At 41.9% G+C, this 26,271-nt stretch overlaps 1 protein-coding gene across 2 annotated transcripts in view; it reads left to right on the forward strand.

Annotated features, from left to right (window-relative positions):
• Window positions 1-26,271, forward strand: part of rps6kc1 (ribosomal protein S6 kinase polypeptide 1) — a 218,955-nt gene that overhangs the window by 106,820 nt on the left and 85,864 nt on the right. For both annotated transcript variants that reach the window (XM_041174609.1, XM_041174600.1), the window contains exons 9-11: window positions 7,497-7,589; window positions 18,189-18,236; window positions 23,352-23,484. In XM_041174609.1, the coding sequence (XP_041030543.1) occupies window positions 7,497-7,589; window positions 18,189-18,236; window positions 23,352-23,484 (274 nt within the window). The remainder of the gene's footprint in view (window positions 1-7,496; window positions 7,590-18,188; window positions 18,237-23,351; window positions 23,485-26,271) is intronic.

The following is a 26,271-nucleotide window of genomic DNA, read 5'->3' on the forward strand; positions in this document are numbered from 1 at the left end:
CACTCGAGCCAACAGAGTTAAACAACCCTACATTGAATTGATACATCTTCCATAAAAAGCATGATGTTTGCTGAAAGTGCATTAGAAAGAGCTCCACTTTTATTTAGAAATTATTTCACATTATTGTGCTATAAGTTTCTTTACAGAAATGAGCTTTTGTTTAATGTAGAAAAATCAGAACAGGAGGAAGAGAATACTTGAACTTTTTTGAGTCAATAAGAAATTTAAGCCTTTAATTTGTCTGATAATGAACTATGGTCAAATCAAACATTTACTCCCTCTCTATCCAGTTGTTGAAGATTATCCTTGCACATTTCAAAGGTAAAAAGGAAACCGAAAATAAGTGACTATTTTCAAATTAGATTTGTTATTGTTTGTTCACTGTCTATTGTGTTTATTTATGACAGTATTTAACCTGGTCTGTTGGGGTATTGTGCTGAATGAGAATAATAAAACCGTGCAAGTAAAGGATATAAACACACACATCTGTCCTTGTATCTGTATCCAGCCCTCTCACAGGTTTTAAATCAATTGAAAATTCTGCTTACTTTTCACTTCACTTGACTCAACCAAGGATTCCTCAGGGCAAATCTCTCAATATTCACAATGTATTTGAGCTAACTTTGCAAATTTTCAATCCTGTGATTGATCTTTGAAATTTTTACACATTTTCTTATTCACATCTCTCTTCTTGGTTTATGTTGTGCAGTGTCTTTCAGCTGGGAGGTAAGTCAATAAGGAGCAGACTTCTGCACTTAACATCCCTTGTCTGGATAAGTGAGCTTGGGGTCAGGCAAGCTTAATCATGTCTTTGTCTTTTTGCTTCTTTCTAAATAAGATGGTCATTTGAAAAGTACCCCAATTACCAGCCCAGTTCAGAATTATTAGGATTGTTGCTGTTTTAAATTTTCGGTCAGATTGGATTGAATCCCTACCATAGCAGAGCTGTGTACTCTTAACTGTAATACCATAGAACAAATGCATTTATGTATTAGTTCAATCACGTCATGGTTAAAGTATGTATTTGCAGCTAGGGAAATCATAATGATGCTGTTCTTTGCCATCCAGAGGCCTCGTGATCCTTGTTTACTGCAAAGACACTCCTTTCCATTACCACCTTCAGTCCCTTTCTCCTTCTGTCAGCATTAGTTGTAGTTGCAAATTGTCCTATTGAAAGGAGGTGTAAAACCTGGAAAAATTGATTTTTGGTTCTATTTTGTGACACCTGCTTAGTATTTCTCTGTTTTGGAATTTTTCTAATTTGATTTTATGCACACATCTGCTCTCGTATGGTCTCTGTTATCTACAGTGCTGGCAATCTAGTACAGCTAATCAGATTAATTTAGTGTCTGTATTGTGTCCTGCTTGACCAAAATGTTTTCTATTAACCAATTCTGCTAACTTTTTTCCTGAAAATGCAACGAAACAAACATGTGAGAGATTCAGAAGGATTATTATTAAAAATGCCCAGGGTCTGGGCACAGGAAAGACGAGACAAAGATGAAGGGAAAGACTCAAATCATCCACTTGCAAAAAGCACTAGTCTGCCTTATAGCAAACCGAACAGCAAGGACATTCCTAATGAGAGACCAGTATTACATTTAGGGATCTTCTTGAAGGACTGCAACTACTGTTTTCTCAGAATTCACATTGTTAGGTGAAACCATGCTTCCAAAAATAACTGTCTTGAAATTTAATAGCAGTATCTGGGAGGAGGCTTGAAATGACAGTAATCTGACAGTCGTCTGCATTGTTTCCCAAAACTGATTTCTAATTAGTAGCGGAGATTATATTGGTGCCAGACTTCTGATTTTAAAGCCGTAGCTGGTTGCAAACAACTGCACCGCCCCCACCCCCCCTGCCATTGCACAGCAAACCTCAGGGAGCCCTTATGCAACGGTTTTGTCTGTATTTCTCTGGAGAGATCAACAAAGACACCAATTTCCCAAATTCTGCCAACCAGAACTGAAGATGCAAATGCATTCATGGCTAAAGTGTTTTCAGGCCTCATACAGTTTACCATTGATCCTTGTGGCATTCTGCTTGTTCAATAATTACGTTACCTGACAATGTAGAAAAAGTGCAAATTGCTCTTGTCAGGAATGGAAAAGAAAAGAAAGACTTGCTTTTATACAATGCATTTCTTGACCGCTGGACGTCTCAAAAGTGCTTTAAAGCCAATTAATGACTATTTTTTGAAGTGTAGTCTCTGTTGTAATGTTGGAAAGGCAACAGCCACTTTGCGTGCACCTACAACAGCAATGTGATGATGATCAGATAATCTATTTTTGTGATGTTGTTTAAGGGATAAATATTGGCCGCACCACCAGTAACTCCCTGCTCCTCTTCGAAATAGTACTATAGGATCTTTTACACCCACTTGTGACGACACTTGGGGCTCGATTTAATATCTCATCTAAAAGTTGGCACCTTCAACAGTGAAGCACTCCCTCAGTACTGCACTGTGTTATGACCCTAGACCTGATCCCCATGTTTTTTGGTAAGATCCAGTTAGGGACCAATAACGTTTTTTTTCGAGTAGACAAAGTTTGAGATTCAAGAAACTTGCTCAGGGAATAGAGCTACAAGATTCTACAAGTTTTGAGGAACAAAAATAAACCTTTCTATTCAAGGTCAGAAAGATAAAATAGTTCAGAATATCCATCTTATACCCTTTAACATTCAGGGTTAATATGAGGTAAATGGCAAACTGTGGTAAAGCACACCACAGTAAATGACAGATGCGACCAAGACAGAGTCCATGGATTTTTCAACAACCCATCTAGATGTCAGTAAACACTGTGAGTCCGTCCATCTCACTGAAACTCTGTCCCTCTCTCATGAGGGATTCCCATCTTCATCTGCGAAGATCTCTCCACTAGTCGCTTCAATTTGGACAACTTCAATGACAGCCAACCTTGTAGGATTTGAATCTCATCCTCCAAGATTCTGTTCCCCTGGATTACCGAGTCTGGACCCAAGAACCAACTCTCAACTTTATCCCTTTGGTTGTGCCAAGCAGAACACTGCTGCTCCAAAGGTGTACCTTCGCCCCATTGGCCCGCAGCACAGAGTCACCAACCTTCTGCAGCCGCCTTTGTTCTTCAGGGCTTCGCTCAAGCCCTCTTTGATCGCCAGTGTTCTCCTGAATCAACTTTGATTGCCAGGGCTTCTCCTGAGCCCTCTTCACTTAAAGTCTGTTAACAGCAGACATTTTCCTACTTTTAACTTAACTGGGACTTCTATCTCCTGTCCCCTGGGACTTCTATCTCCTGTACCCTGGACTCCTCTTTTGGGTCCTTTCCCTGTCCCCTGCCTGGGACACTTGTCTTCAATGGCACTCTGCTCCTGGTCACATGACCTGGGTTTTCACTCCCCTTTTCTTTTTGCACAGGTGCGCTGGGCTGGTCCTCAGCCCGAAGAACTCGAAATGCAAGGCTGCGCATGTGCAGCCCACTCCCAGTCTGCACATGCGTGGAAACTCCGGGATCTGTGGGGACTTGGTCTTCGCAACCTCTGCTCTTGCCTCCAATGTAAGTTTGACTTCAGTCACAACTGTTGATTTATGTGCTCAGGTCCTGGAGTGGCACTTGAACCCACAATCTTCTGACTCGGAGGCGAGAGTGCTACTAATTGAGTCAGGGCTGACATCTTAGTGCTTTGTATCTTTAGATTAATTCTCTTTGTCCTGTGAAATAGTAGTGCAAATAAGATGCTCAAGTGTTATGTGAAGTAAACAGATGAATGAAAAGGATGGATTATTAAGGTTTAGGTGCTAAGGTCTTGATTCTTGGAATTAAAGTATTCTCCTTGTACTAGAATTCCATTTCTCTTTTCTTACAAGTTGGCCTGTGGTTATTCTTAACTGACCGTGGCCCGAATCTTCTGAGATCCAGAGCAGCGAAATTTGGACTTAATTTGCTGTTGTGGGTGAAGCCCTGACCCACGCACTTATGCTGAGATTGCCTGTGAAGTTTAAATTTCCGATGAGCTGATTTGCGCCACCTTGGACACTATGGCCAGAATCTTCTGTTTGGCGTGTGGGGGCGGGCCCTCCACGCCAACATGTAAAATGACGCACGGTGACATCAGGAGTGCGACCCGACGTCACCACGCGTCATTCCGATCTTTAGTTCAGCGGGCGCGCACCGGAGTTGGCTGCGCGCCCGTCGAACTGTCAAAGGCCTGCTAAGGCCACTAATTAACCAATTAAAGTGATTGTCAGGGCTGCTCGTCCAACCTTAAGCTTGGCGGGAAGGCAAAGAGCCCAGGCGGCCTTCGCATTTCTCATGAAACTTCATCCCTGGGCGGGATGAGGTTTCATGAAGGGTTTATAAATTAAATTTTTTAATTAAAATTCATAAACATGTCCCAGCCCATGTGACACTGTCACATGAGGGGACATATCTGAATAATTTTATTTTTTATTTTAAACATTTTTTGAACTGAACTTATCTCCCTGAGGCAGCTCTGTGCCTCAGGGAGGTTTCTGCGCTCTTTCGCGCACATGTGGGAAAGAGCGCAGGCCCCCACTCTCCATCCTCTCCCTGTCTGCACAGGTAGTGCTGAGCGATTCCGGGTGCGCATCACGCTGGGTGGGCCTTAATTGGACCGCCCACGCAAAATAGTGGCGATTGGCTCCCGACCGGCCCGCCCGACGGGGAGAAAACTCTCCCCTAGGTGAAAGTTTTGACACTGAGCTCAGGATCAGAGACATGGGCCAGGTATGCGGAACTTACCTGGATACTTGTCCTGGAAATGTTATGCTGGCCAGTCTCTGATATAACTTGGTGATTAGACAGCATAACTGAACTGAAAAGCACAAACAATTTATCCAACCTTCCTCCCCCCACCACCACCCCCAATCACCATCCCAAGACCCAACCCAACTAACAGCTCCACTACACACTTCCATTCCGCCACTCACTTGCTTGCTTGCTCACTCATTCACTTCACTTGCCCACCCTCTCACACCTATTCACTAATGCACTGAAGGACTGGAGACATTTAAAAACTTACCTGAACGCTAATGTTGTAAAAAGTAGGCATGCCCTGTCTTGGCTCACCTTTTCCTTTGCTCGCCTGTCTTGCCCTGGGAAGGCTGACCCATTGCTGTCGCAGCCAGGATTGGAAGTGCAGGCTGAAACAACACAATATGATTGGGTCATGGAAATATTCTTGGGCAGCAGCAATGCTCACAGCATTGACACTGACCAGAAATCTGCACCGCAAGATCTGGACCCATAACTCTAAAGCTGAGATATATTTCCAGTTGACTTTTACCTGTGCTCTGTTTTTTTTTTAGACAATATGCTATATAAGTCGGGAAAAATCCCTTCATTTACCTGCTAATGGCAATGCTACTAAGGTCCTATCTTGGGTGACTTCCAGTGGTAAGGAGGTGGTCTCCCTTACCTCATCCTCCCCCTTTGCTCCTGCCCTCCAGAGTCAACACAGCTCCCATAAAAAGCGTGTCTGTGTAACATTTTTAATTAAAAAAATATTGCTGCAAAGAGCCACGTCGCTGAAGCTTTTCATCTTGTACTCATCAGGGCAAATGCAAGAACAAACAAGAATGCCAAATTTCAAACAATCACAACAATTTATACTGCAATAAGTCCTCACTTAAAGTTGTGTTTGCATTCCTGAAAATCGTGATTTTAAATGAAACAGCTTTACGTGAATCATGTGTAACCACAGGAATCAATGTTAAAGCAGAGTTTGGTTTTTCTGGGTGAGAAATGTCAGAAGGAACCTATGTACAAGTTGAAATACTGTCCCGTATGTATGCAATACTGTGCATTCCTCACTGAAATAACTTGCAAAATAAAATAAATCACTAAATATAAAAGAAATACTGTATAAATTCAAATTGGGTAACACTCACCAGTCTCTCTTTCTTCATAAGGAAGTCCCTTGGGCTTGAGGTTGACTTGCTTCCACTCTGGCTCGATGGGTTCTGAGATGGTCAATGTCCAATGCACAATCTCCAGACTTTGCCACATGTGGCAGGTGTTGCTTGGAGGTTTTTGCACTCTCTCCACCGTCTTGGCTTAGCTTCTGCATGTTCCTGTTGAATTCCCTCTGTCTTCGGTGCCTTCCTAAATGAACCCTTTTCCGTTTTAGTTGTCGCCAAGAGTTGGTGGAGATGTTTGATCTCTTCAGGGATGCTTTGGGGACATCCCCAAAGTGTTTCAGTGGAAATGGCTTTGAGTGATTTAGAGCCTCGATGCTGATCCTCGCTTGCGGCAAATGGCTCTCATACTGGCTTTAAAATAGCTTTTGCCATACCTGCTGCAGACTTGAACAAGGGTCAGACTTGGGGGGAGCTCAAAATTAATCAGATGCTTGCAAAATCAGCCTATTAAAGGGTGCATCCTGTATTTTTCACCCGAACAAGCCCTGAGACAAGGAAAGCAACTTTCCTGTACCTGTATACAGTGGCAAATGCCTCTCTTGCATAGACTTCAGCATGCCTCACCCATAGCAGGCACTCCTGAGCTCCAGAATTGAAATCGGCATGCAGAGACAAGACAATGCCCAACATGTGCAATGAGGACCTGACACACGATGACCATTCAGATGGTGAGAGCGCGCAACGAAATAAAAACGGAAATCATGACATAGTTCTGTGAAACAGGCCCTCAAAAAGAAACAACTTGACAATGAAATAGCGTTAAGCAGGGCAATTTTATGCAAGGACTTGCTGTACAGAACAAAAGGAGAAATTTGACATTCCTGATCAATTGTCCTGATCAATGCAGATCAAAAATTCAGCAACATGTCTCTCTTTTCAGCAATATTCAAGTTCTGTACTACCAAGTGACAATTTTTAAAGTCTTCCTTTCTTCGAGGACTTCGTCCTTACTGGTGATTGGGTAAGTAGTTCTGGTTTGACTGACTATATGTATGATTGCTCTGAAGGCCCAGAATGTGGGAACTCCTGATATAAGGAGCTGATGGGCCCAACAGGCCATACAGAACACTTGGCTGAAGAGCTGAGACCCTGTGTATCCAGTTTTCAGCTGCATTTCAAGCTCGTTCCGTTGTAGTCCACTGAAGTTATGGTGGGAGTTTGCTGAAATGGCTGCAAATTTTCAGGACCAGTGCTCTAATCTATTATGGTTAATCATCAATTATTTTTATATTGGCTACATCTTAACATTTTTTAGGACCTGAAGATTTTGTTGATTGGTGATGCTAGATTTTCTTTACACAACAGGAAACATATTTGTTAATATTGCATTGTTGATATTTTCGAACAGCTGTCACACTCTAAACTTAATAATGACTGTATCCTAACCAAATAAATATTTCTACGGGGATTCTCCTCTGTGCTAGACACTGGTTTGAAGCGGAAACAAATTACCTTTTGATCTTGTCCACAACTGTTCTGTGACAAATTTAGTTTTCTATAACTTGGCATTTGCTCCAGTAGGCCATCTTCCTTTAAGTGTTTCTGTGATTGATGTGATACCTTTGATATCTTCTATTAGCCTCCGGGACCACTAAGTTCAAGGCCTGCTTGGAATCCGAGGAATCCTGCAGAGGAGCTGAAGGCCTTCAGAGTCCTTGGGGTGATTGACAAGGTAATTCTTCAGCATCATTTCAAGGGTTTAACCATAAATCAGCCACCAGCTGAGGTTGTAGCTTTGAAGCTATTGGTTTTGACAGCTAGGAAACAAAAGAAAAATGACTCAGTTTGCCTGCATTTTACAGAAACCGAGGGGGCAAAGTGAGTTTGTTTAAGCAGGATTGTAAGATTGTGTAGGTATATTGTGCATTATAAATTAATGGAGAGAATTCAGCATGGCCTTTTCAATATTACAATGTAACATTGAAATAACTAGGAAATGAAAGTTTTATTACAGTAAAGGTGCTATATAAATTTACGGTGCTGTAAATACTAATGCTGCATTGTAACAGCAAATAATATCTAAGCTAAGCCACATCTTATGCTTTCAATAGACTAACTGTTTGACAAGTTGTGAATAAGACAGTAACAAAAACTGCAGGTGTAAAGTATTGCTTACCGAAGTGTGTAAAAGCAAGATTTTATGGATTCAAAACTAGGGATTAAATGCTCAAAGTGCCACAAAAATGAGGGAGACCAACAAAATCAGAACTACTCTCATAATATATAAAAGCCTGCATACTAGGGTGTTGCCACTGTAAAAGGGTAATATTTGAGCTGTATTGCAGTAAAATCAAAATGTAAACAATTTTTATTAGGGAGAAGAAAGATCTATTGACAAAATTAGCAGAATACAATGATTTTTGCAGGTGTAAGACTTTTAGTTCAATGTTCAGAGCACTGTAGTAATGATACATTTATAGTTACATGATTGCCTCATTAAATGCTACGAGACCCTTAGGCTATTTCACAGTGATGGTTGTAGGTAGGTTCAGTTTTGTCCCACACGTTCAATGCTACTCCATGTTTACACAATGAGGTAAGTGATGCAGAATAATAGATGAATGCCGGTAATTCAGTCAAGTGTTATTGTGACAGCTTAACCTTCAAGAGCAAAACTCATGTAGTTTGTCAGGGTCAATGGAAAACTAAAGTTAATCTAAAGTTCCAGTTTCACTGCCAGACTTTAATAGTGTCTCCAGTTTGTGTAACGTTTTGTTTTACTTATTGCTTCCACACTAAACATGATAGAAGGAGAGTAATTGTGCTGTAGATGATGTAAGAAATGAAGGAACAGAGCACCATGTAACAACCTCACTTCTTATCATACCATAATATGAACAGCTTTACTTTTTTTAAAGAGTGAACTATTACTGTGATCTCTCATTCTCTCTCTCTTACTCTCCCTCCCTCTCTCTCCCATGTATGCATAGATATCCTTAGGTTCATATTTGTAAAGAAAACTGATATCCAGGCAGAAATAAAGTATTATATAAAGAAAATTAATGAGAACCTCTTGACATTCCAATCATATCTTCAAAGGAGACTTTATTTAGTGACCTTGTATTAAACTGATGTGCCAAACTATATTAATTTTCTTAAGTACTTTCACAAATTATGTTATTCTTCAGAGACTAAGCAGAATCCTGAGGGGTCGTCTTAACTATCACAGTGAATCATTTTCAGCAGCTTCCTTTTCTAATCTAACACTAGGAGTGCTGAAAGTAAATTACAAGGCAAAAGCCTGATTAAATTAGTAGACGAATGTAGGTTTAGCTCTTCTCATGTCCCCATTTGTTCCAATTTCCTCATTTTAATTTGAGACCCAAGTTTTGTTTGATAAAACGGAAATTAAATTACAAGATATTTATTTACTTTACATACAGATCAATTTATGCAGATTCATGTTGACTTCAAAAAAAATTGTGGGAGCTTAATGGGCCAGATATTGCAGTGGATTTGGAGGAAATGAGGAGGATTTGGGGGTTTGATGGTGAACTGTCAGCATCCGCTGTCATTACCCCTCTGAAACTGATGTAGCTTCAAGATATTGGGCATGTGTAGGTTAGCGCGGAGATCCTGAGCTTGCTGTCTGTCACTTGGGGTTCCGATGCTGGGTGCTCTGTCGCTCACCCTGGAGCTGACAATCATTGGGTGGAATTTTTGGTGCCCATTGACGTCAGGTGTCATGGCGGGTGGGGGTGTAACAATATGGCTGGAAGACCAAAAATTGGTTTCATGCCATCTTGAAACCAGTTTATGATCATCTTCTCCACCTGTCAATGGCGGGCCACATTTCCCAACGTCACACACTGGGAACTTCATTTTCATGCATCTGAATATCATTATAAGTCCTGCCCGCCGGAATCATCCCACCATGCTGGATCATCCGGACACACACCAACGTGTTTCACAACTGAACATAAGTGGACGTGCACCTGGCGAGCTGCCCTTCACTGAGGACTTCGAGGTTTGTTTGCTTTGGGCAGCACTCGTCGTCATCAGCGCCAGGCTTCACAGACAGCACCACCTCAGTCTTAGGGCAGCTCACGGGCAGGTCTCTGCCCACCAGACCGGCTATAAGGCAGGGGTGGCTTTTCAATGGCTGCAGGGCTAGGGCTTGCTTGGGGAAGGGGGACAAGTGGCCGCCGGCAAGGGAAGAGGCTGCAGGGCAAGGGCTGTGCTGGGGAAGGGGGGATATCCCAGGGTGTGTGTAGGGATACATGTTGATCTGTGCAAGTGGCCTCAAGAAGATGCGGGCTGAGGAGGTAACCTCCAGAGGAGATGAGGCCAGATGTGAGGATGTGTGTGAGAGTGAGTGGTGATGATCCTTGAGCTGGCAGTGAGTGAGATGCCAATGAATGTGTGATGGCCTTGGAGTGTGAGAGTTTAGAGTGATGCGATTGTTGCCTTACCCTGGCGGCACAGATGAGATCATTCATCCTCTTGCTGCACTGGATGGCCAACCACACCTGTGCAGGTTTACATAAGAACATACGAAATAGGAGCAGGATTAGGCCATTCGGCCCCTCAAGCCTGCCCTGCCATTCAATAAGATCATGGCTGATCTGTCCCAGGCCTCAACTCCTTCTTCGTGCTAGCTCCTCATAGCCCTCAACTCCTCGATATTTCAAAAATCTATCTACTTCCTCTTTAAATACTTTCAGTGATCTAGCCTCCATAACCCTCTGGGTTAGAGAATTCCAGACATTCACTATCCTCTGAGAGGAGAAATTCCTTCACCTCTCAGTTTTAAATGAGTGTCCCCTTATTCTGTAACTACATCCCCTAGTTCGAGACTCCCCCATTAGTGGAAACATCTCAACATCTACCCTGTCAAGCTCCCTCAAAATCTTGTATGTTTCTATAAGATCACCCCTCATTCTTCTAAGCTCTAATGCATAAAGGTCTAACCTGTTTAATCGTTCTTGATACATCAGCCCCGTTATCCCAGGAATCAGCCTAGTGAATCTGTTTTGAACTGCCTCCAATGCCAGTATATTCTTTCTTAAATATGGGGACCAAAACTGTACACAGCACTTCCCTATTTTTCCCTGTTTTTAAACTCCAATCCCCTGGCAATACAGGCCAAAATTCCATTTGCCTTCTTAATTACTCGCCACACCTGCATGCTAACTTTTAGTGTTTTATGCACAAGAACATTGACATTGACCACCACTGCCACTACCAAAGAAGCTGGAGTGGTGAGATAGCTGGACCTCCTACAGCTGGAGCAGGGTGGGGAACATCACAGCGGGCCTCCAAAAGGCATTCCAGTGACAGGGAACTGAAATCTTCTTGGCTTTTAGGGCCATGTCTTCACAGAGACAGCCCTGGGCTGCAAGCATTGAGAACGGCATGGATGGCTACAGTTTAGGTATGGCACTGGGAGTGAGGAACCGATGTGTGTTTCCTGTGGCCACATAATTAATGAGGTGGGAATGGGGAAGTACGACATGAAAAGCCGCCATTGCAGCCAGCAGGTAAAATGTCCTTTTTCCTGCCCACTACCGCACTTATTGCAAGCCTGGGACTATTCCGCCCATTGAAATCAGTGAGAAGGTCAACTCTCTTGTCCCAGCATTGCTGTTAGAAGCATCTTAAAAAGTCACACCTTATTCAATTAGGTGTAACTGGGTTTTCAAAAGCGATGCGATTAATAAAATGTGATAAATAACAGAACTGGCTCTGAAAAAATAATTTCATTATCATGGAGTGCTGTTACATGATTAATTTGTAGATTTTTAAAGATATTTTGCATAATAACTTATTTCAAATTAGGTTTTATTTTCAGCATATCTTAAGTTCTATCTTCACTTTCTTTATGGCCAGGATTTTATGATCGGCTAGGGTCCCTGCACCCCCCTGGCATAAATATGAGGAAGAACTCGTCCCCGCTCTGCTGGCTTGCCCCATAGCCATTTAAAGGCCAGCGGGTCATTAATTGAATTGAGGCTGACCCTCCCTCCCTATTGGAGAAGGACGTTCTACCTCTAAGGGAATCAAATGGCCAGCAACTCTCTGGATCCAGCAGCGCCACTGGTAGTGGTGGCCACTGGGAGTGGTGGCCACTACTGGGACTGTGTCCAATCCCAAAAACAACTGTCCTTGGGGCTGGTTGGAAAGGTAAGTTGGAGAGGGCATTGCCGAGGCCAGGCTGGCAGGCCAGGGTGAGGGAGAGTACGGGGCCAGGATCGACAGGCTAGTGGGGAGGGGAGTTGTGGGGGGTGGAGTGAAACCTTTGGGATTCTCCAATGTGCCCAGGGGGCCCGTAAAGTAGGTCCTCCAATGTACTCCCTTACCCACCATCAACCCGTGCAGTGAAAGCTACTGACTTTCACACTTAACCTCCGCCCACCAAATGAAAATTTGCCGCAAGGATGGGCAGAGGTCCTTAACTGGCTATTAATTAGGCCACCCTGGGGGTAGCGGCAGGAGGGCGGCGTAAAATTCAGCTCTTTGTGTGCATCCCAATCTTTTGATCCAAATCTTGGATTGACCCAGCATCCATAGTGTTTTGAGGGGAAGAGTGCCAGCTTTGCACTTCCCTTTGTGTGAAAAAGGGCTCCACTCCAAAGAGCCTAGCTCTTATTTTAAGATTATGCCCCCTTGTAGATTTCCCTCATCAGAGGAAATAGTTTGTCTGTATCTACCTTATTGAATTCATTTATTAGTTTAAGCATCTCAATTAGATTACCCCCTGACCTTTTAAAATCAAGGAAATACACACCTAATTTATGCAGCCTGTTCCCATAATTTGATCCTTTAAACTCCAGTACTATTCTGGTGAATCTATGCTGTATCTCCTCCCAGGCCAATTTATCCTTCAAGTTTCGGTGCCCAAAACTAAATGTAGTATTTAGATGGAGCGTGACTAAGGCTCTAGACGATGGAGCATAACTCCCTCCCCTTTGTATTCCAGACCCTTGAGATAATTGCCAGCATTCTGTTGGCCTTTTGACTGTGTTGCATACCTGTGCATTAGCTTATAATGACATGTACACATGGCCACCCAAACTCCTGCATCTCCAGAGTTCCAAGTCTCTCACCTTGCATTGTTTTTCTAGGATCTGAAGTAGATGACTATGAACTCCATCTGTCACAGTTTTGTTCACTCATTGTTGGGAATTTTAATGACTAAAAAGGACAGGGTTGGGTGGGGTCAGATGAGAGGTTAAAGTATTAAATATATGAACCTGACTGCGACTTACCTACTTTCAGTTTTAATAGAGATGGGCATGTGACCATATTTATCTAACAGTTCTTGGCCGGCTGGGTCTCGGGGTCTAGGGATATCCACCAGCGAAAGGAAGGTGCGGACTGCTGCATCCAGGAATAAGTGCCTTTTCGCTTGCCTGCTAGATCCAATCTGTCTGTCTCCAGTGCCCCATGATTACACACCGACCCTTCCTGACTTCCTTCACAAGGCCTCTGATCTCTCCCACCCCCATCTGCAAGGCCTCTGATCACCCCCAAAAGACTCTGACCACCCTTCCTACCTCTTTTCCTCTCCCCATCCTACCCAAACCTTGATCTGAAGTCTGATTTCTGTGATTTCCCACTCCCGGGTACCCGCCTGCAGCTTCCTGCTGCTGGTTTTCCTATCACCATCAACAGTCTAGCTTGTCAATTTAACGGGTTACCAGGCATGGAACAGAAGAAAAAAATTATAATGAGGTCATGCTGTTAAATTGAGAAGGTCCTTTGCATCCTCAACCACAGTCAGATACTCCCTGCTTCCCCACTGCTTCCTCCTTGTCTATATTGGGGCCTCAGTCTCTGATAGATTTCGATAACAACTACCAGTCTTACCGTTTAATATCAATTGTGGCAGTGTTTCTCTCTCGCTTCTTAGTAATGGTGTGACATTTCAATTTTCAAATCCACAGTTACAATTCATGAACCTACCAAGCTTTGGAAAATTCTGCCTAATACACCTGCAATTGCCTAATCTATTTAATACTTGGGATGGAAGCCATCAGATCTGGGAGATTTGACTGTCTTCTGAGTCCCATTATTTTCTTTGTTGCCTTTTTTTTTGACTTTTATTAAATCCACTAGGTTCCTTCCCTTGACTTTATTTTGGGTTCCTTTGTCACATTGGTATTTTGTCCTCTGCTGTCACTGTGAAAACAGATGCAAAGTACTGATTTAACCAGTCTGCTATTTTCTTAATGCCCATTGTAGTCTTGATATGTATTTGCCTTTAATAATCTGACATTAACCCGATTACTCTTCTTCTCTTTGTATATTACAAAAACTGTTAGCTTTGATATCCTTTACCAGGTTTTTCTTATTCCTTTTGCTCCTTTTTAAAATCATTTTTGTGTCTTTGTGTTGCTTTTTATAGCCCTTCCAGTTTTCTGGATTTCTTGCACTTGTAAACCTTTCCTTTTAGTTTGATAATGGCTCATTGTTGAGCATAATTGCTTAACTAAACAAATAGCACCTTTGCTTTTTAGACCTGTGCTAGTTTTGTATTCTACTAAATATTATTTGAATACTTTCCACTGTATCTGTAGGTTTGCCCTTTAATTGTTCATCCCAGTTAACTTTGATAAAATCATTTCTTATCCCCTCAATGTGTTCCATACTTAAATTGTAAACCTTGGTTTGAGACTGCCTCTTCTCCCTCACAATCCTAGTATCAATCATGTTATGGTCAATATTTTCATGTACCTTTCCTGTCAGATTGTTAGCTGCTTAGTTTGTTACTCATTACTAAATCTGGTACCGAAATGCAAATCTATTCTCTTACTGGTACAAAATAGTTTTTGCTATATGCTTCCCTGATCTCTATATTTGTGCATTCCCACACTAGATCATTACTGTCGGGAGGTGTATAGACAACTCCCACCAGAGTCTTGCATCCTTTGCAGTTCTTTAATTTTGCCTATTGTGTTTCCACTGCCTGTTCAACCTGAAGGAAATCCTTTCTTTTGCTCTAATTGTGTATTTTTCTTAAAATCAATATTATTACTACCCCTAAGATAAAAGCAAAATACTGCAGATGTTGGAAATCTGAAATAAAAACAAAAAATGCTGGAAAATCTCAGCAGGTCTGGCACCATCTGTGGAGAGAAACGGAGTTAATGTTTCAATTCTGTATGAACTCTGAAGAAGAGTCCAATGGACTCAAAATATTACCTCTGTTTCTCTCCCCACAGATGCTGCCAGACCTGCTGAGTTTTTGCAGCATTTTCTGTTTTTATTACTACTACCCCTCTTTTGCCAATTTCCTTGTCCTTTCTAAAGAACCTACAGCCTGGAATATTTAGCTTGCAATCATGCTAAGCTCATAGTCAGGCTTTTTGCAAATGCTTGACTTAGATATTAACAAAAAGGTAAAAGTTAGGTTAAATGAATCTATTTATAAGCTCTGCTGTTTCCTTTCTCTGTCCTTATTGTTGTTCTTTCTATTCCCTGCCTGCTATAACATGTAATCGTCCATTGTGTCCTAGTTGGCAACCTTCCTCAAACTTGTCCTTTTGTCCCTGAACATACATGATCAATTCTCCTCTACTGGAGTTTCTCCCTTTAGTCACTATGCCTCTTTACTCTGAACTCCAATGCAACGAAGATGCCTGACAGGATTGTGGGTGACAGCAGATGGTGGACCCCTGGGGCAGTTGTGTTTTACTGGGATTTGGTTAGGACATTGGATTTAAAGTCAGTACCATATATAAGTGAATTTATTCAACTATAATTTTGCTTCATTTTGAAAACATCTTCTGATTATAACTCACAAAGGGAATTAGTTTATATTGGTAAGCAATAAATCCAAATGGGAAGAAGAATGTAAGCTATTCCAGTTGACTGCAGTTTCTATTATTTTGTTGGAAGGATAGTTATGCAATAGCCTAGTGGTATAACAGTAATGCTGTTGACTTTGCAATCCACTGTCCACTGATACTCACTCAGTTGGCTGGTTTTCATATGTGTGTCTGAACAGCGATTGTTAAGAGTGGAGAGTTTACAACTGAGTGTTCCTCTCCTCACTTGGCATCTGCACACATCTTGTTCAGCAGAAGCCACTGAAGAGCCACAGAGGCCAATGAAGCACCCCCATTGCTTAGTTGCAGTGGCCCTAATCGGTTCTTGATATGGCTGTGAGCTGATTTAACTGCAGTGATGAGGTGTTCTGAATTGAAGGGTTTTAATCAACTATTATGCAGAGTTTTTCTTTTAGTGGATGTTAATTGGAAAAAAAGTCAGTTATGACCAGCATGTGAGTGTTTGCCTGTCAAACAGGGCACAGATACGAACTTTGAAGAAGAGTCATACGGACTTCAAACGTTAACTCTGCTTCTTTCTCTCCACAGATGCTGCCAGACCTGCTGAGTTTTTCCAGTACTTTATTACAGATATGAACTGCTGGTCATTCAAAACTGTTTGTCTCAGAAATGCAGGGCTTCACAGACATTTTCAAAATCCTACTTCAGGGATATGCAACCAGTTTCTACACCGAGGGGGGAGGGGTTTGAATAATTCAATCCAAGTCCACATTCAAGGTATCTCTTAAACAGACTTAGAAAGTATTTGCCATTGAGGACTGCTTGAATTGAGGATAAGACTGAAATTTAACGTAGTACATTTTATATCCTAGCACTCAGCAGCTGGGAGCAAAACTGGAATGTTTGAAATGCAGGAAAATTAGTGAAATTTAAGAATGATTTTGCAACTTGAACTGAGCTTTAGAGTACCCTTTGAAAGAATGAACTATGGTCCCCTCATTTAATTTTAATTTTTAAAGCCAGGATTGATATTCTCGATCCGAATTGTCTGCTGATAATATTATTTAAGTTTGAATTTCCTTTTGTGAATATTAATGATCAATGGAAGTAAGTGGAAAAAAACTTGATACAAAAGCTGATCATAATTCTTTTAACAGTAAAAATGCCCAAAATCAACAGAAAAGGAAAAATAAAGATTGTTTAAATTTATAACGGTTCAATTCAAAAAGAAATGGTATCCAAGGAAACTGTGGCTTCTTAATCTTTCCAATGCTACAGGTAACTAACTATTCATGAATTGGAATGGGAACTTTGAGTCACTGCTGCAGGGTATACCGATGGTATCAGAGGAAATGAAAAAGAAATGACTGAATCTATATTCAAATATGGTTAAAATTATATGATGGTTAAAATGCCAAAACTGCTGAAGAATTCTCAGTGAATGAGTATGGCTACTGATGTCAACTTATAGCCCTTTATATTGGAGAAACACCTACGGAGGAGTTGTATTCTGCAATTTCCCAACAGCTTTAAAATAACTGAATCACAATCACAGCTTGTGCAATCGTAAAATCAAAATTTTCTTCAGTGCTAGTATCTTCATAAAACATTTTAAAATTATGTGTTTTTAGTTTGATGTTAAGACATGTTCTTCAGATGTGGTAACAGCCAAAGCTGGAAAACCAGCTACCAAAATTTTACACCCACAAGTAAGTGGTCTTCAGTACCGTGCTTAAAATACCCACTATTGTAGAGGATAGAGGAAAGGAATCATTTTTTACATCATGACAGGAAGAGGGGAGGGAGAAAAGCCACTTCCGATAAAATGTTAACTGTTTTGTAAAGACGTTTGCCACCCCCTGCAGAAAGCATTTACTGTGGAAGATAAATAATTAAAATGCAAAATACTGCATTTCTGTTTACATCATAGAGCACCAGTTGGGTCAGATACAACCCAGCTGTATTCCATGCATATTCTACAGGACTTGGCAGCAGAAATATTCATGTTTTAGTGAGTAAGTTTATGAAAGCTCAATTGCTGCAGATTTAAAGAAGTAAAAGTGATTAAATATGACATTGAACAGATGGAGACTATCTACCCGCCTGATGTATCTGGCTCTAATTATATTATCATTGGTTTCGCCTGGCTTGGAGGAGGTGTTTCCAGGGGCTGATTTACAGTCATTTATAAAACACCTGTTTGGGAAAACTATCTGCCTACGGCCAATTTAAAAAAAAAAATTCACAGATGTGCTTTCTTCGTGTCAGCACACTGTAAATATTCTTACGCTTTATGAGAAAAGAGGAGAGGAGACATTGAAAACATTTGTTCACCGTTATTTTGCCTTTCCTTTTTTAGGTGTTTCTTTAGGCATCAGTTTTGGGTTCTATATGATTCCAGTAGCCATTGCGTCCTGTTCTAACTGAATTCATTTTAAATATAACTTTCAAATTGGTTTGACAACGGGATAAATGCATACAAATGTGGTGCTTATTCTGTGTTGATGGAGACCTAATAATGTGTAAATTTGTTTCTAAAGGTTTTACTTGTATTGGATTGCAGAACAGAGGAGACCCTCATTTTAAAAGTAAGCAGCTGTTTGGAATTTGTACTTTTTCATACCTCAGTTATAAAAATGCAACTTTGCTATGTAGTTATATTTAGTTGTAGAATAGCCACAGTGAACCATTTCTTAAAAAGCTGGCAGAATTTTCAGTCTCAGATCACAATCCTGCCGTTGGGATGAAATGTGGGATGGGAACCCAGAAATGCCGATGGCAGGACCCTGATAGAGTTTCGGAGGAGGCTGCCACAAAACTCCATACAAATTAAGGATGAAATCAGGCTTCCACGTCTTGAGGACGAATATCCAGCACTGAAAGTTTGGCAGCCCACTCTCAGAGGTGGGCACTGCTGAAGGTTATAGAGAGGGCACATCCATTCCTGGTTGTTGGTCACAAACGCGGGATATAAGAAGAGCCAAAAGGTTTAGGGTTGTTGGACAGTAGAGGGTAGACCCCTCCCCCCACAGTAACAAACATTGTCACAGTTGCCGCCATTTATTAGCTTGGCGCCTTCCCAATTGAATGGAGCATCTGACTCAGTTGGCTACCTAGCCTGCCCCTGAGAATCCATCATTGCTTTACAGATGGCCTCTTAGCTCAACAGGCACCCGTATGCTGGCTGGAAAACCCAGATGACATTAGGGAAATGCCCTTAATTAAGCTGTCAAAGGCCCATCTGACTCCATGGGCCCTTTAAAATTCTTCCTCTTGTTCCTTTCCTTGACTCTGTTGTATTGCTGTAACATTGGAGGGAAAAGAGAGAAATTGCACCAGTGCTTTCTCAAGCTGATTGCTAGTGAGAACCTGTTTTCCCAAAGACTGACAATGGTAAGGCCAGACTGCTGCAAATTGTCCATGCTTTCATCATTTGCTCCCTTAGTTGTCCAGATGTGAGCATATGGAGTAATTCCATAGATGGTTTGGTGAGTTGGTTGTTTAAAGTTATGTTCCAGAGACTTGAGCACATAATCTAGGCTGCCACCAGTGCAGTACTGATGGAGTGCTGCCATGTCAGAGGGTTCTGTCTTTCAGATACCCATTGAACTGAGCGCTCGTCTGCCCCTCAAATGGATATAAAGATCCCATGATACTATTTTGAAGAAGAGCAGGGGAATTCTTCCATTGTCCTACCAAATGTTCATCCCTCGACCAATATATTCTTATAATAAAGGTACTGAACCGAGCATAATTTGGCTTTTGTTTTGTGTGGGCGAAGGAGAAAATGAGGCCTGCTTAAAGTATTAGCCTTTCACCTGTACAACACAAATTTAAATTTAGCTAAGGCAGATGGGATAGAATCTTTGTTTCTATCTCTGCCTCTTTTTTCTTGACAGGTGTTATCATAAGTGAAAACAGTTTGAGTGCTCACAATCCATTCTCAGCAGCACCAAACTGCCCATAATTCATCACCAATTGACACTAATTCGGCAATCACATACAAAGGTGCCTTAAGGATGACTGCTTTTAGCAGTGGAATTCTCAGGCTAGTAAGGTAGGGTTGCTCTTCCAAATTTAGGAATAAGGTGTTTTATTGCAGTTCTGTACTCTGTTCAACTTGTGCTGCATTTAATGCTCAGTGAGACTAAAATAAATCTCCACTTGCCTATTTTCTGTCTTGGTAACTCATTCTTGATGGCATTTTATGCTTTATTGATTTACCAATTTGTCAGTAAGAAAAATAAATAATAAGTTAGCCCCATTATTGTACGTCTTTTTAAAATATGTAATCATTTGAAATTCCAATTAGCCTAGACGTGTTGGTCAAAATGATTGTGTTTGTTTTGAGCTGATTAACTATTTGGGATAGTAGTGCAATTCCAGAATGTTTCCAAACTGCTTTCCTAAAGTCATAGTTATCTTTAATGATTTCTAAATGAAACCCCTCCATGTGCTTATGAAACTGTATATGTTTATATATATATATATATATATATACATATGCATATGTATCACTTTATACACACACATTTATAAATAAACATATGTATATACATATGTGTGTGTATATATATATTATAAAAATATATAATATAAAATATGTACATATGAATAAAATTATTCACTGCCGCCCCGCCCCACACCACACCACCACCACCACCACCTTTTGGCTCTCATCTCCCAAAGGTGCCAGTCTGGATTTTCCACATTGTCGTTCTGAGTGCAGAGGTCCAGTTGGTTTGGAGTCCCACCTGCTGCATGTTTTCTGCAGTCAGGTCTGCATAGTTTTGGTTCGATTCCTGTTTTTAATTAGGGAGTTCACCTTGTGGGGTAGGGAGTAGAAAATGGCTGCTGCCTTTCTACTAGTCAAAAAATACCATTTTTAATTTTTGAAAATAAATCACATTGTCCTGGATGGCACATTTCTGACATTTGCATAGATTACATCATATGGGCAGATGTGTAGTATTTCCCCCAACCCCCAATAATTTCCAATAGAAAATTCTGGAAATGGTGTAGAGAGTTGGAAGCCAACAGGGCAGCTCCCAAAGAAATTTCCATTATGTTCAAGCCAAGTTACACCAGGGAGCAGATATAAGTAGGAAAGTCTAGGCGATGGACTGGTTCTATACCAATGTTTAACAAGCATTGCCTCAGTGGGTGTTCCTTACATGTTAGTTCAAACTGAGAGTGTCAACAGTCTTTAGATGCTCACTTTTCAACACGAGTTTCTAGATAGCGACCAATGGCGGAAAGCCAACTGATTTTCATCTTTGCTCTCCATGGCTTGAGGTTTTGGATGCCATTTGTACAGACCCTGTTGATGCACCAGCTAAGAGCAGCTATCTGAACACATACCACAGAGGAAAATTGGGGGTCTTCTGATCCGCAGATAGATTGGTGAACAGGGCTCCCCAAAGGTGGGATGGAAAAGGATAGGGAAGCTTATTTACCAATATTTTGCAAACAGCCCTAAAAATGATTATCGGGACTGGCAGGTGGTGGTGTGGGATAGAGTTGGGCCTGCTATCCCCAGAAGCAGATTGGATGGGGTGGCTGAATGCCGAGGCGGGTTGTTTGGAAGGCCTAACTTGATTTTCTGGGACTTCGTCCCAGTTGTTTGGTTATATTTTATGCCCTCTAGCCCTCACCCCCCAATCACCCACCCATCCACTCGCCATGCCAACTCAATACCAGCTCATGCCCCTGCATCCAGTATGTACTATGTGCAGAACCAATGAAACCTATAGTAACAGAGATATGTGTGAAACTGCTGAGAAAATAAAACACACAATCCTTTCAAAAAAATTGTTTTCTTACAACCGTAGAAAGTGTCAATCATCAGACCAATAAAGTATCAATAACAGATGCTTTAAGCACATCACCTTTCTTAATCCTATGCAAATAGACATTAAAACATCGGCAAAAGAGACCATGCAAAAAAATAACTTCTCATAACCACATAGAAATATAAATCAAGCAAAGTCAACAGTTCTTTCCAAACATGTAAGCAACCTCCCACTCAAATAATCCTTTTATGGGTCTGGTCTGTTAGCCAAGCCTCATTATGCATGTTTGTTGTTTTTCCCTAAGCAGTTTCACACATGCCATTGTTATTATAGGGTTCATTGATTCTGTACCGAGTGTATACTAGGAAGGGCCATGAGTTGACATGGAGGGTATGATGGGCCATCGGGGGTGGGTGGGGGTCATGATTTGGCATTGTGTTTCCTTGGAGGGCGTATGGGAACATGTATAAGGCCTTTTGAATTTAGCTTTCATAAGGTTCCTGAATCCAGACTGTGGTTCAAAGCTCCTGAGATCTGTGAACCACGAACCATGGAGAAGCTGGCCAGACTCCATGGAAATTGGCGGGGGTGGGGTGCTAGGTGTTGCCTATCACCTCAATGAGTTGGTTAAGTCAGGAGTGCAGGGTGTGGCCTTGCTAACCATACCATTATTGCGCGGCCAACAAAAATTTGGGGTGCCAGAAACTGGACTGGGAATCCCGGAATTAGGTCCCATTTAAATCCCTCCCCCACACCTCTGTTAGGAAACGGTCAGAGGCATGAAAATCCGTGCCCAGCTTATTTACTAATATTTTGCAAACAACCCTAAAAGTGACAATGGCGACTGGCTCGTGGCAGTGTGGAATAGAGTCACCAATCTTGTAGCCTGGCCCACTGCCCTTAATTGTTTAGCTCTCACATGGCCAGACCCAATTATCAAATGTTTTGGGAGTAGATTTTACTCTAGTCTTTGTTGGTGAGCTGTTGCACTGTGTCAACTACATTACAATGAGGTCTGAGATCCAATATCGGAGTTGCCTCAGACCTCACTGTTCAGGCAAACCCAAGTATCTAGGCCATGAACTTGCCAGTATAATTTCTATTAATTGAATTATCTTTAAGTAAGAATTTAGTGATCAGGACCTCTATGAATTAATGCAACATAAATCAATAAAACTCATGTGAGCGTGCAAATTAGGAGCAGGAATTGTCCCTTCTGCCCCTCGAGCCTGCTGTACCAGTTGATATGATCATGGCTTATCTGACTGTGGCCTCTAATTTCCTGTCAAGCCCTTATACTGTTTGTTTCCTTTATCAGTCAAGAATCTGTCTAACTCAGCTTTAAAAATATTTAATGACTCTGCCTCTCCGGCTGTCTGGGGAAGAGAATTCCATAGCCTAATGACCCTCTGGGAGAAAAAATTTCTCCTCACCTCCATCTTATTTTTAAACTCTGTCCCCCTGGTCTCGTCTCTCCAACAAGGAGCAACCTCTTTTCAGCAGAACACGCTTGCACAATCTACAGCCTTAAAATTCACTCTAACCTTTGCTTAGCCTGTATAGTTTTCTATATAATATTCAGTTGCATTTGTTCTGAGGAAAATAACCTAACTGAATAACCTAAATAACCTATTCTGATGACTTAGTTGAGAGAGAGAGAGACTAATAAAAACATTGACCCATGTAATTGATTTTAATGGCAGCTCAGTGCCATCCTCAGTGTGTTGGATAGCAGCCAAGTGCCATCAGTTAGGCCTTGGGGAGCTTGGGGCACCGAGCAGAAGATGAAGAGGACTAACTGGTTTTCTGAAGCACAAAATAGCACAAATAGATTAGTGTAGTGGATAAGTGCGGAGCACAGCATGTTCTAAAGCAGCAGAGAGTACAACTGACCTTTCTGTTCTCTGTCAGAGTCTGAGGAAAAGCAGCGAGTGCAGTAGGAAAAGAAAGACCATCATTCCCCACTGTGTACCCAACATGGTGCAATTGAAGAAGCAAATCATCTCTGAAGACTCCATCTTTCTTTTGCTGCAGTATGCAGAAGGTGTGTGCTGGTCTTTACTCTATTAAATTTAAGAAGATTTGCGAGCTCACTTTTAACTCACCATTCAGTTTAGTAGGTTCCTTCAAAAAAAAACCTTCCAAGCATTTTGTGTGGAAGAAGCTACATTACTGTCACATTATTGCATCAAGCGATGATATTGCTTTTGACAGGGCATCCCTAGTGGGATAACATCACTCTGTGTTCTGTAGGTGAAGTGCGTAAGTTAGCACAGACTTTGGCAAATAAATAAAGCAGATATTTGAAATGTATGCAATTTGATCAGTCTGCCCCTTAAATGCTGTGCATACTGGGTCAAGTGGGATTTTTATTGCTGTGATTGAGAAATTTTTGTGAGGTAAGGGCATTGAGGGATATGGAACAAAAGCAGATAAACGGAGTTCAATTAAGTTTATTTGTAGATCAGCCATGGCTAATAGAATGTTGGAACAGACTCAGAGGGCCTTCCTGTCCTATGTTCAGTTATTTAATAAATCCCAGCCTTGAGCAACATTCAAATGATTCAAAGTTCTTGAAAAGCTTTACTATCATTAAGAAAAATCATCACATTGCATAAACAATTTCTGTGACAATTTATGAATTGTCAGGGGCAGGATTTTTCAGATGGTGGTGTTTCTTGCCCTGCCACCTGAACAGTCGCTGGGGAATGTATCCCACCCAATACTGGCTGCCCTGCAGCCGTTTGACACTCCTTTGAGCCTTAATTGGCTAGGGACATGACTTCTGCCCCTCACTGAGGAGGAAGTCCCACCCTAGAGAGCTGCCGGTCACTCTGATTGGCTGGGAGCTCTGTAGTCCTAGCAGTACCAGGTTCGAGCAGTGGCCACTGCTGGGACTACAGGCCGTCCCTGAAGCAGAAGCGCTAATGGTAAGTCCAGGGTATCGACAGGGACAAAAGAACAAAATACTCCCTAAATTTGATCATGTGGAAAAATTGGACCGAAATCTGTCACTACTTAATGATATTCCCAGATTGTTGTGTCTTACTCCCTGTGGAGATCATTGTTTTTAGCTTTTCGCTGTTCTAAAAATGGCCTGGATCTACAATTACTTTGGTCACTTAATGCACACTGTATGCACATTGTAACTGTATGCACATTGTAACTGTATAGCAAGTACATTTTCATTTTTCTTTCCCAAAATGTGAAAACAGAATGTTGAAGGTAGTTTGTGTTATTGTAATGCATACAATGGGTAATGAATGACTTGTATTTGGATTGTAAAGGTTAAATATGCAATTTAAACTTGATATAAGATATACATTACCTTTGCACTACTAATTTTGGCAACTTGGGTACTGAGCAACATCAATACCTATCCCCCCAACTCCTCACCTGACCTCCATTACGGAACCATCAATGAGCAGTTACAGTGGAAATCCTGCAGATTGGCATCACTTGACCAGTATTTCAGCATCTAAGCTTTGGAAATTAGTACTGGCCTGGGAGTGTTTATTTTATATTGAGTTTAAATTGTATATTTAACCTTTACAATCTAAATGCAAGTCATTTATTACTCATTTATGACCAATGCACTGTGTATGACTGAAATGCAAAGTAGAATCTGACAGTCTAATCTCTGCTCCTTGTAGCAGTGTGACAGATGACTCTGAAAGGTCTGTTTCTAATTTTTTTTAATGTAGAGCAGAGTAATTTCATCACTATATTGTACACCTTGTGTAAACTGTCGGCAGAATTTTCTATGCCTGCTGGCATCGGGCATATACGGTGGCGTGAGCAGACAATATGGCGAGAAGGTCAAAAATCAGTTTCACGATATTGTGATCGTCTGCTCAGCCCTTTGACGGCGGGCCACGTTTCCCGCCATCGGATGTCAGGCATCTCATTGTAATATGCCTGCATACTATTATAAGGCTAGCCCACCGGATTCATCCCCCCTGCTGGATTGTCCACTGTCACACCGACGTGTTTCACAGCAGCATATAAAAGACGTGCACTTGGCAGGCTGCATTTTGAGGAGAACTCAGAGGTGAGTACACAGTAATGTTATAGTGCACTCGCAAGGGATGGCTGTTGTACTTCACTTTTCAGGCGCGTTGTTGGTGTGGGGGGGTGGGGGGCAAAGGATGCCCTGTGGTTGAGGCGACTTTTGGGGCCAAATGCTGCCCTACAGTTGAAGGTAGTGCACAAGCATGTGGTGGTGGTGGGACGGGGGAGGGGTGCGGTGGGTGAGGGAAGCAGCCATGCATTAGGGACACCTTGTATAAAGTGACCATTCCTCTGCAGCTGAGACAGTTCAGATGCAGCCACATTGATATGATTGGATTTGGGCCTCTAGTTTATCTGCCCACTCAAGCAATGCAGAGGCATCAAAGTGCCACAAAGTGCTCCAGAGTTTTTTACCCCTTGGGCACAGACTGCAAACTAATGAGCGTTTCATTGGACTGCAGAACAGTTGGATGACTGGGCATGTTGTACCATCTCCTTGCTAAAGCTGTTGACGAGCAGTCTCTGGTGGAGACAGTCACAGCCCTTGCAATGTCATCATCCTGGTCTGGACCAGTCTCGCCCATGGTTCAAGCTATCAGTGCAGCCTTGCAGTGCAGGTTAAGAGAATGCCTGTTCCTGAGCTGAGAGCACAGCATGCAGTCCAGTGCCGCCAATGGGTCAGGTGGCGTGGGGCGGAGGAGGGTGGGGTTTCGGGCAGCCATTCAGCGCGCTAATCTCTGGCTCCAAGTGGTGGCCAGCACACTCCAGGATACGTTAAGAGGCCTTCAGACTTAACCAAGAGAGGTTCTTATCACACCCA

This window comes from Carcharodon carcharias, chromosome 2, assembly GCF_017639515.1.
Source record: "Carcharodon carcharias isolate sCarCar2 chromosome 2, sCarCar2.pri, whole genome shotgun sequence".
Classification (NCBI taxonomy): Eukaryota; Metazoa; Chordata; class Chondrichthyes; order Lamniformes; family Lamnidae; genus Carcharodon; species Carcharodon carcharias.